Here is an 11406-nt window from a genome sequence, read left to right as displayed (position 1 = left end):
GACCACTGCTCACTTACAACTCATTGTTGACTATGGAAAAATGGGGAGATAGCATCTTTTACTCTTGGCAGCACTCTTATGCCGCAGCGATCATCTGGATTTCATCAAATGAGCCAGCTGTCGCAGTGGTCAATATAATGGACTCGTATTCCAGTGGACAATGATTTAAATTCGCATCTGTCCATCCCGATTTAGGTTTTCCGTGATTTCCTAAGATGCTCCTGGAAAATGTGGGGCTGGTTCATTTGAAAGGGCACGGCCGATTTCTTCTCCCATCCTTGAAACAATCCGAGCTCTTGCTCCCTCTCTAATGACCTCGTTGTCAACAGGATATAACCCTAAACGTCCTTCCTTCCTGTGGGTTTTGTACAAGTGCGTTATACAGAAGTTCACGCTCAACTGTGGTGCTTCTGAGCTGCAGTGAATATGAAACCAATTAACTGAAGGCTGTCGTACAACAATTACTCATTGAGCGCCAACTACTGTTAGATCACATAGACTGGCAGTAGTTCCAACGACGATGACTTCCTGCTCATACTGAGAAGTACCGATCATTGACCATACAGTTCAAACGAACACCTCTTCAGCGAATGGAAAGAAATATAACACAGTCAGCCCCTTTATACAAATGTATAAAACATTCTCGGTATTCTTGTCACGTCAGTTCTAGATAAAATCTCGAGCTTTCGACGATTACCTCCATCGTCATCGTCAGCTCCTGACGATGACGATGGAGGTAATCGTCGAAAGCTCCAGATTTTATCTAGAACTGACGCGGCAAGAATACCGAGAATGTTTTATACATAAGTGCCGCCGCGAAAAACTTCGTTCTCTTTGTACAAATGCCTAACAGTTCTTAATAATTATTTGGACTTTTAAGTAGTAAGTTTTTGACTAGTGTGTTTTGTCATGCATCCATTTTAGCACATGAACAGACATTCGAGATTTCCCTAGCAGAGGTAAATTTCCGAGACAGAACACTCAGCAGGCATATCCTTCTTAATAGGGCTGCATATACATGTAATAGTTTCATCACTCAGTGAGTCGGCAACTTAACAATACTATTATAACTTATTAGTAATACACGGTGTTTGACAACATGTAATCTTTCTTTAGTTATGAGCTACACAGTGTTCACAAGTACTAAAATCCAAAATAGTCAGGCTGTAAAAATGTACCTTTTATTTTGCATTTTGCATCATACAAGTACTGTATTGTATTTAATTTTTCAAGGATGACATAATTTGTAAGATTTTATTTCATTTTTTACATGTTATGTTTAATGCCCACATAGATTTCTGACCCAACAATTAGTTCTTTTAATGTTGGCTAGAACGAACACTGGACTCACCCTACTGGACAGCTGTGCATGCTAAAGCGTCACTTCAGGATCGAATCCAGCTGGCAGATTAATGAGGAATACCGGTGTGCTGGCCAGCTTGGATGTGCTTTCTAGGTGGTATGATCCAGCGGGTTGCGCAATGTTTGGACGTGCAGGAAGGTCGCTTTGAGCACCTGTTGTTCCAAGGACAACGTATTCTGTTGTGAAGATCATGCAGTCAATAATATGGACATCATTCTGGTCACTGGTTGCTAATATGCGACATCTGAGTGCTCAAATTACATGTAGTACAAATGACAAGTAGGGAATAACGGACATGTATCCAAGTCCAGACTCAGTTACACGATTTGCAAGTATTTATAAAACTTCCACTTACTTTCATATGAATCATACACACGCAAACAGTCAGAGTACACAAATTCCGTTGGAGGGGGGGGGGGGGGTGGGGGTGGCGTAATGACGTGGCGACATGAAGGACTTTCAGCCACACCATAATCTTGCTATAGAAAACCAGTTAATAGCCATTGACCCTCTGCCAATGTGGCACAGAAGAACAAACCATGCAGGTACCTATTTAATGCCAAAACAGTCTAAGATCTGACAATTTGTGTGTTAGTAAACAGTGGCCCCTAGTGTATTCAAATAAGTTTTCCCTTAAAAAATTAATCTGATTCCTGTGTTGTAATGTTGATTGCGTTCAAATAATTTATAGCATGTCGTTTCTTTAGGATTCATAAACATTTTATTTTATCTGTTATTGCCGTTCTGTTGTAATTTCATTTTGCTCCTTAATTTGGTCCTACAGAACTAGATGTGTAAAATAAAAGCTAAAAAAAATAAAATACATGTTAAAAATATTTTTTATTTACTTGCTGATATTACATCATTGCTGTAATGATGTGCTTTCTAAATCAAAAACAAAACAGCAATTAATATATGATCAGAAAGAGTTCCTTTAGATCAAACACTATTATTTCTATGATCTGTTACTATTACAGCCCTCCTCCTCCTCCTTTCACTTCCAGTTCTAGCAGGTGCTGTTACCATTCTATTAACTGATAGAAACTTAAATACATCATTCTTTTACCCTGCAGGTGAAGGAGATCATATTCTACATCAACATCCATTCTAAGAGAGGTCGTACATGGACTCACCGTACTGCAGCTACTGAGGAAGCTATTCTGGAGATCATACACCAAGAACCTCAGCGAAGTACATGTAGCGTCGCAAGGCAGCTGTGTGTCTCACAGGGCATGGTATTTAACATGCTGCACGAGCATGGGCTGCACCGCTATCATTATGCTTTCATGTCACACCTGCATCCTGCAGATTACCATCAGCAGATGCAATTCTGTGAATGGTTCCAACAACAACAAGAAGCAAAAGATAGCTTTGTGAACACCATAATATGGTTGGATGAAGCAACATTCACTCGTGAGAGTGTCTTCAACATGCACAATGTCCACTCTTGGTGTGAGGTTAACCCGCACGTCACCCACAACCATGGATATCAAGTTCACTTTGGTGTCAACGTCTGGACCGGAATATTGGGCGACACGTGTTTGGGCCCCTACATGTTGCCTGACCACTTGACTGCACAAAGGTATCATGCATTTCCACTCAAACTATCTGCCTGATGGAAGATGTTCCACTACATGTTCGGCAGAGGACATGGTTCCAACGTGATGGTGCACCTCCACACTCTGGAATTAATGTGAGAGAGTATTTGGACAGAACATTTCCAGGGAAATAGCTCGGACGTGCAGGTCCAGTTGTATGGCTACCACATTCAGTTGACCTAAATCCCCTGGATTTTTTCTTGTGGGGACACCTGAAGGAGCACATGTACTCTACTCGGCCGACAAATGTGGAAGAATTGGTAGCACGTCTTCATGTTGCTCTTGTTACTGTAGATGCAGCTTTGATGTGAAGGGTCCAGAGCCGTATGATCCAGCGGGTTGCGCAATGTTTGGACCTGCATCTGTTGTTCCAAGGACAACGTATTCTGTTGTGAAGATCATGCAGTCAATAATATGGACATCATTCTGGTCACTGGCTGCTAATATACGACATCTGAGTGCTCATATTACATGTAGTACAAATGACAAGTAGATGTGTTATTGTACTGTGTTATCATCTTAAGCATCTCGAAACTAATATTGTTTTTGTAGTTATTCTGTCCTATGACAGGTCTATTTCTTATTTGTCTAACAACGTATTGGTTATGTTCAGCGTTACAAAATGTTGTAAATTTAGGATACATGTGACCTAAGAAACGGTATATATTACACTAATAAATGTGAGAATGAAATTACCAAATTAAATAATGCGCCCCAACCCAGTATGAACCTCCAACCTCCTGCATGCTAACCCAAAACTCTGTCCACTACACCAAATGTACAGTGCAACTAACTGCTGCTGACAGAGGTAGTTACAACACATGTGATTACAATGTTGCCAGATTGCCACTCTTTAATGACCTTTTTCAATCAGATGTACTCGCCAGACGAAATTTTGTGACAGACATTTTTTTATCGCTGGCATGTGAGGAGTCACGCAGCGAAGCCCGAGTGTGCGAATTTCGCTTCATATATATATATATATATCTCCGCTGTACTAGGCAAGGTCCTAGTGGAGGTGGTTTGCCATTGCCTTCCTCCGACCGTAATGAGGATGAATGATGATGATGAAGATGACACAATAACACCCAGTCATCTCGAGGCAGGAAAAATCCGGGACCCCGTGAGCGGGATGCTAGAACGCTACCGCAAGACCACGAGCTGGGGAGTATATACATATATATACATATATATATATATCTGTGTGTGTGTGTGTGTGTGTGTGTGTGTGTGTGTGTGTGTGTGTGTGTGTGTGTGTGTGCGTGTGCGTGTGCGTGTGTGTGTGCGTGTGTGAGTGTGTGTGTGTCTAACTTTTCATTACACCATCTCAAGTCGTCTGCCATCACAATACAACGTCTTGTCTCATATCATAATGTACCAATTTTTTACACTATATTATCAAAAATATCCAGACACCCCCAAAAGCAAACGTTTTTCATATTAGGTGCATTTTGCTGCCACCTACAGCCGGGTACTCCATACCAGTGATCTCAGTAGTCATTAGACATCGTGAGAGAGCAGAATGGGGCGATCCGTGGAATTCACAGCCTGCGAATGTGGTCAGGTGATTGTGTGTCTCTTGTGTCATATGTCTGTATGAGAGATTTCCCCACATCTAAACACCCCTAGGTCAACGGTTTCCAATGTGATAGTGAAGAGAAAACGTCAAGGGACATGTACAGCACAAACGCGTACAGGCTGACCTCGTCTGTTGACTCACAGAGGCTGCTGACATTTGAAGAGGGTCGTAATGTGTAATAGGCAGACATCTATCCAAACCATCACACAGGAATTCCAAACTGCATCAGGATCCACTACAAGTACTATGACAGTTAGACTGGGGGTGAGAAAACTTGGATTTCATGTTCAACAGGCTGCTCATAAGCCACACATCACACTGGTAAATGCCAAACGACGCCTCACTTGTTGTAAGGAGCGTAAACGTTGGACGATTGAACAGTGGAAAAAGTTGTGCGGAGTGACGAATCACGGTACACAATGTGGCGATCCAATGGCAGGGTGTGGTTATGGCGGATGCCCAGTGAACGTCATCTGCCAATGTGTGTAATTCCAACAGTAAAATTCGGAGGTCATGGTGTTATGGTATGGTCGTGTTTTCATGGATGGGGTTTGCACCCCTTGTTGTGTTGCATGGCACTATCACAGCACAGGCCTACACTGATATTTTAAGCACCTTCCTAATTCTCACTGTTGAAGAGCAATTCAGGGATGGCGAATGCATCTTTCAACACGATCGAGCACCTGTTAATAATGCACGGCCTGTGTGGGAGTGGTTACATGAAAATAACATCCCTGTAAAGGACTGACCTGAATCCTAGAGAACGTCTCTGGGATGTTTTGGAACGCCAACTTCATGCCAGTCCTCACCGATCAACATCGATAACTCTCCTCAGTGCAGCGCTCTGTGAAGAATGGGTTGCCATTCCCCAAGAAACCTTCCAGCACCTGATTGAACGTATGCCTGCGAGAGTAGAAGCTGTCATCAAGGCTAATTGTGGGCAACACCGTATTGAATTCCAGAATTACCGATGGATGGCACCACGAACTTGTAAGTCAATTTCAGCCAGGTGTCCGGGTACTTTTGATCACATAGTGTATGTTCGATGTCAACTGTCAACAACCACCCATGATAAACCATGTGCCCATTATACTGGTTACTCATACATCGTAAAGAGAAACAAAGCAGATGGGACTGTGATATGGCACTGTTCGAAACATAGAACAACATGTTGCCAGAGAATACTCAAGACCAAAGATTGTATTGTGCATCAATGCTGGGCACCAGATGCAACGCCACCTAGGAACAAGGCCTCACAACGCGACCCGTGACGTCACGACTAGGGGTCCGAAATACCGAGCGGCTTGTTAGGCTCTACGCCACGTATATGAAAACATTAAACAGTTTCCTGGTAGACTACTCACTGCTTTATACACAAATCTGTAAACAAACGCTAATCATTCTCACAGGAGAATTACATTGTTCAAATTTCGTAAACTATAGCTCCAAAGGTGAAAATACTTTTTAATTTCCGTCACTCGCGTTTTGAAAATGCGAATTTCTAATTCCATAACTCTGACAGCACTATTTTCACCGTGTATGTCACCTTTAATTTAAAATGAGGTACCGCAATTGGAAAGACTGACAATCTATCGAAGCAGGTACTCTGGGACTTGTATCTATGTCAAATTCTAGTTTCGTATGACAGATACCTCATTTGGCAGTCATCTACAGTTTTATACTTAAGAAAACATTACCGTACAGAAACTTGTGTAAACTTCACTGAACCTTCTACATACTACTTAGTTTAAGAGATTTGCCAGTAGAAGACTAGGTAGTGTTAAGTTATTAGGTATTATAAATTGACATAGGAATCACACATTAGAATCATTACAAACTCTGACAAACTTGCCCACTGTAAGCCATTGTTTATCAGCTTGAAAATATTAATTGTTATAAATTTGCACATTTTCACTGTTCTACTGTATACAAAGACTAACTTAACAGAATACCAGCTTAGGCAGGATTTACACTCTCATGGAACTGAGGTTTATCTGAAGAATGGGACACCACCCATCGGCTTCATGTAACGACATATCTTAAGAACCTATTATTACTTTTTACTGTACAAACTGATCCATTTATATTCACCCATCCACATACTGATCCCCATCTTTTAATTAAAATACTTGTCATTTGATACACTGATCATTGGCAATGGGTATTACAGCATTGTAAAAATTTAAAATGTCATCTATAGTGCCATTTGTGAAAGCAGATGAGTGGTATCCCAATCTTCAGTAATGCCAGAACTAGAAATAGTGTGCATCTTCACATACCTTACTGCAGATTATCTAAATCATAGAACAGCAATGTAGTGAGTATGAAGCTGTTCAACAAACTGCCTCTAGAATGGGTAGAAGCTTTATTTGATTTATTCAAGCACAAGTAGTACAGTTGGTTATCAGTAAATCCTCCCTACTCACTTGAATGTATGAGTGTAAATATCACAGTGATAACTGCTCGGTGAGTGTACCATAATTTCCTTAATGATTTCAATTTAAGATGTACTACACAAATCATTTTAGCTTGAATATTTTACTTTATGGAAAATCTGTTGTAACATTGTTTTTTAATTTGTGTAAAGTAATTTTTGTATACATGCTGTATACTTTTTAAACATTTGTAATTTGACTGTCTATTGCTGCAATAGCTAAATGACAATTAAATTCTTTTACTATTCACTATTTAATGTTGTCCCAGAGGAAAAAAAGCACTGCTGTTCCAAACTCCAAAAACATTATCAATTTCTCTCAAATGAAGAATGGCTTAAGTTATGTATTGTCCTCCCCCTTCCGCGAAATATTGGTTGTATTGACAGACTGGACCTGTTCTGCAGATTAATATCTACTTATGATGGCAGACTAGCATGCTAATACTAGCAATGAATTGTTCTCCTTGTGAGAATAATTAATTTACTGATTGGACAAAAATATATACAAAAACTTGTCAACCACAGAGCAGGAGCAGCATTAATTATATATTTACTGATGAACAGAAAAGACTATTCCCCTAATTCTATGAGATTGGGGTTTCACAGAGAATTTGTGGTAACAAATTAATCTGTAGCAAAGCCTCATGTTTACGGCTGCACCATTTCGAAGAGAGCAGAAGGGGTCCAATACATAACATTTACCAACAAGATGTATGGGATACTGTGCATGAAATAAAAACAGAAAATAGAAATAAACATTTATTTCACATCATCTTCCCAAGCCCCAAACAGTATAATTTAACATTTTTTCAATCTTTTGTACACAGTTACATTTTTAACAGTAGTTACATCATTTCTCCTCTTGGTGTAATTGTTTAGCAAAATATGTGCACAGCAAAACAGTATGCAATTCATAACTGAATCAATTGAGTGTTTATTTTTACAGTGAAACCCATAAAAAAGATTGCTGGGAATGTTGTGGGATGCTACCTTCACAAGTACATTTCTCTGATTTGCCTGTTCTAAAAATAAAATTTCCTGGTCTTTCAGAATTTTCTGTAGAGTTAAATAGACATATGTCACACACACTACTACATCATCTGCAGGATATGTCAACCCTCCTCTGTCTTTTACCATAATCAAATCATCACCACCCTGCTTCATTTCATCTGTAGTAAGGAATACCTTACAATATTCACAATGGTTTTTTTTAATAGCTTGGTGTGAGCAGTAACCTGCTATGTAATGCAACAGTGGCCAAGTATTCTCATCTATTCCATCAACATCATTTTCATCTACTGCTACATTTAAAAATTCTGGTATTGATGTTTCTTTTAATCCCTGAATTTGAGTATGAGTAGAAAAAATATCAGTGGTCTTAATAACAACATCCCCAACTACTTTCGACCGAAGCACAAGGGAAAACATAGACTGTGCCCTTAGTTTTTGTTCAGTTTCAAAAACTTGTCTTAGAGAAACATGATAATTTCCCCCACATAGCTGGCGGTATTTGCCGAACCTGTCTTCTAAACTGTCTGTCTGTACTTTTCCTAACAGCAAATATGATCTGTTTTTCTCAGAAAGCCAGTAGTCACTGAAGTCTATCAAAGCAGCAGTTGTGTGTTTCAAAGCGCTATGTGTCTCTCGAGTAAGTTTTCTTTCATCACTACACTCTTCCCAAGAACATAACCATGAGATGAAGCACTGTAAGAATTCTTGTATGTGATGGGATTTACTAGTCACAGGTTCTTGGAAAATATTTCTTAACCTCTGTCCCTTGAGTAATGTTTTTACATTTACAATATCCCACCAACGATTTATTATTTTTATGAATGTTGCAGTACTTTCCCAGTTGCTAATTGCTTTCTTTGAACCAAATGTGTCCAAAGCAACAACTGTCGTATCACTGAAAATACGCAACACTAACTTGACATTTTGGTGCTCAATTGAGTTAGGAAATAGAGACTTCAAAGTTAAGGAACTGCCATATTGCAATAGTTCATCTTTTTCTATCAAGTGCAATTCTTTCAGTGCTCCAACAGAAGACAAACCTCCCTTCAAACTGTCACTGAAGTCAGGAAAACACAAGATCTGCTCCTTTTGGTTAAACCAGTTATTGCGGATACACTTCAAAATATGGACAGTGTCCACAAAATAATACAATGGGCGATTTGGAGAAGACTGTACAGGGTGATCATACTTTATTTTCACATCTGGAGGAGTAGAAAACTTAGACATTGCTTTCTTATTAATTGCATTATTGTCTGCTACTATACCAACCACCTCAAATCCAACTGCTTCTAATTTAACAATGACTGCTTTAATGTAAGAGAACAGAACATCACCCTGAATAGTATGAACTGGCAGAATAGATACCACATCCTTGTAAGGTGATTCCATGCTCTGAACCATAAAAACATAGGCACTGGTTGCACACAAAAATTTTTCAGTGTTAAAGGCACATCCTACAACATTTCCAGCTTTGTAATCAAGCTGAGACTTCAGATGAATTTCATCCATCAACAGGAGCACAGTTTTATCATCTGAGGATAAAGTACCTACTTTATTTGTGATGTAGTTCATAAACTGATGACCCTGTTGCTCAATGACAGGATTTGTTGAGAGTTTACTACAAAGCCTTGAAAGGGTGTTAGGACTAGGCATAGAAAAACTGTCAGTGTTCCTCAAATTTTGTAAGCATGTGGGCTTATAGAATGTACTAATGACCACATTATCATAGAGTTAGTATCATACCTAAATTGAGTTGAACTTCTGCACTTCAAAAATGAAATCTGTTCCTTCAAAAAAGTAATTTTAGTTTCGTTTCCTGGCAACTTTTCTAATAAATTTTGCAATAACTGGTCAATTAAAGACAAAATGTTATCTGCAGGAGCCTCAGAACTATTATACAGAAGATAAATGTTCTTAAGAACATCACTTACCACCTGTATGTTGTTTACTTTCATGGGAAATTCCATGTTTCCAATACATTTCACTTCAATATCATTATTGAAGACACTGAGTAATAAACCACTGCTTATAACTACGTGGCAAAAAATTCTTGGGTAAGGATTATGCTTTAGTAACACTAGTCTCACACTGTCAGATTTGTTTATCACTACCCAGTCACTGTGCTTTTCACATTCACTCAACTTTGTTTTCATTTGTTCTAAACTATCGAACGATATCGCATCAATCATTTTCGCATGTGTGTCCACACTTTCTTGGATAGCAATTTGAAGAGCACGATTTTCTAAACGCCCCCTACGAATTTCTGGGTCCTCTCGTACTGCAGTTTGATGACTCGACAAGTAAGATGGGCATCCAGGCAACTTCGATGGGATAGCATCTGAAAAAATTAATAACGAAGTATGAAACCGATCTCACAGCATATAAGTGAAATAAAGATAGTTCTTATGCCACTATACTTTACTAAGAGCGTGTTTCGTAACTCACCTTTTCTCAAGCGTCGACGATCCAACGGTGCTGTCAAGAGTATACCAGTTTTCGGGTCATACATACTGGTACTGCTTAAAATGTCGTACTTGTTGAAATGCAGTTCACATATCTAAAAACAAGCATACAGTTCTCTTTAAAACATATAACGAAAATTAACGACGTATGAGATTATAAATATGTTCTTCTGTTTACTGTATTTTGTTCAGCTGTACTACATTTCAAGTAACTACGACACACTAACCAAACAAATACACTGATACTTACAACAGAGTGCTTACTCGGTGTCCAGTCTTGTCTGTGAACAGCCGATAACCATTTTCGTCTTCAATTCTCGTCAGATGGAAAATAAAATACACTGACTTTAGGTCCATTATCGTAATTGCCCCTGCAATTCGGCATACAACACCTTCGGGGCATCGTAACTGAGTATAGATCAAATAACTACTCACGAACAGCACAAAGTACAACATGGAAACGCTACGAATCACGTGTGTCGGTAGTCGGTTCCTAGCTTCTCAGACCCCTACCCGTGACGTCACAGGTTCCTTAGACTCACGATGTGAGGCCTTGTTCCTAGGGGGCGTTGCCAGATGTCACTCGCTTAGAAGTAAAAAAGACTTTGAATCAGGCAAAGAAGAGATCATGAGAAGAAAAGACTTCGATTTCTAAAATATATACCAAAGAGTTAGGTGACTTGCGCAATCGAGGGTATGATTTTGTTACCGAAATAATAGAACAACATGCAATGAAGAGAATATTATACAGGAACTGGGCCAAATCACACAGCATTCAGAAATAGCCAGAAACACGACAAGAAGTTGCTCTTCAAGCAGAGTTACTAACCATGAATGACGGTAGCAGTTTTCTCTTAAGTGATGATAGCTTTGGAAATAGGATAGTTTTTAGCGGAAAAGCGGGAAGAGAGGCTCTAAAGACTAAACAAGACTTTTTTATGGATGGGGTCTTCAAGCGC

General features: G+C 39.4%; 1 protein-coding gene across 2 annotated transcripts; it reads right to left on the bottom strand.

The window, feature by feature from the left end:
* Window positions 1-7757: 7757 nt before the first annotated feature.
* On the bottom strand, window positions 7758-10746 carry LOC124722037. Of its 2 annotated transcripts, none has more exons than XM_047247227.1 (3): window positions 10698-10746; window positions 10431-10542; window positions 7758-10323 (listed from the first exon to the last, which is right to left on the bottom strand). In XM_047247227.1, exon 3 carries the CDS (start codon window positions 9636-9638, stop codon window positions 7773-7775), a length of 1866 nt encoding a protein of 621 aa, XP_047103183.1. In that variant the 5' UTR covers window positions 9639-10323; window positions 10431-10542; window positions 10698-10746; the 3' UTR covers window positions 7758-7772. The 2 variants fall into 2 exon arrangements, with proteins under 2 accessions (XP_047103183.1, XP_047103184.1); XM_047247228.1 differs by having other exon boundaries at window positions 10712-10730.
* Window positions 10747-11406: the final 660 nt, after the last annotated feature.

Source organism: Schistocerca piceifrons, chromosome X, assembly GCF_021461385.2.
Source record: "Schistocerca piceifrons isolate TAMUIC-IGC-003096 chromosome X, iqSchPice1.1, whole genome shotgun sequence".
Lineage (NCBI taxonomy): Eukaryota > Metazoa > Arthropoda > Insecta > Orthoptera > Acrididae > Schistocerca > Schistocerca piceifrons.
Note: the sequence above shows the minus strand (reverse complement) of the source record. Positions and strands in the feature narration are given on the sequence as shown.

Excerpts from the sequence above, each read along its gene's own strand:
- LOC124722037 (XM_047247227.1), bottom strand. The coding sequence starts at position 9,638 with ATGCCTAGTCCTAACACCCTTTCAAGGCTTTGTAGTAAACTCTCAACA.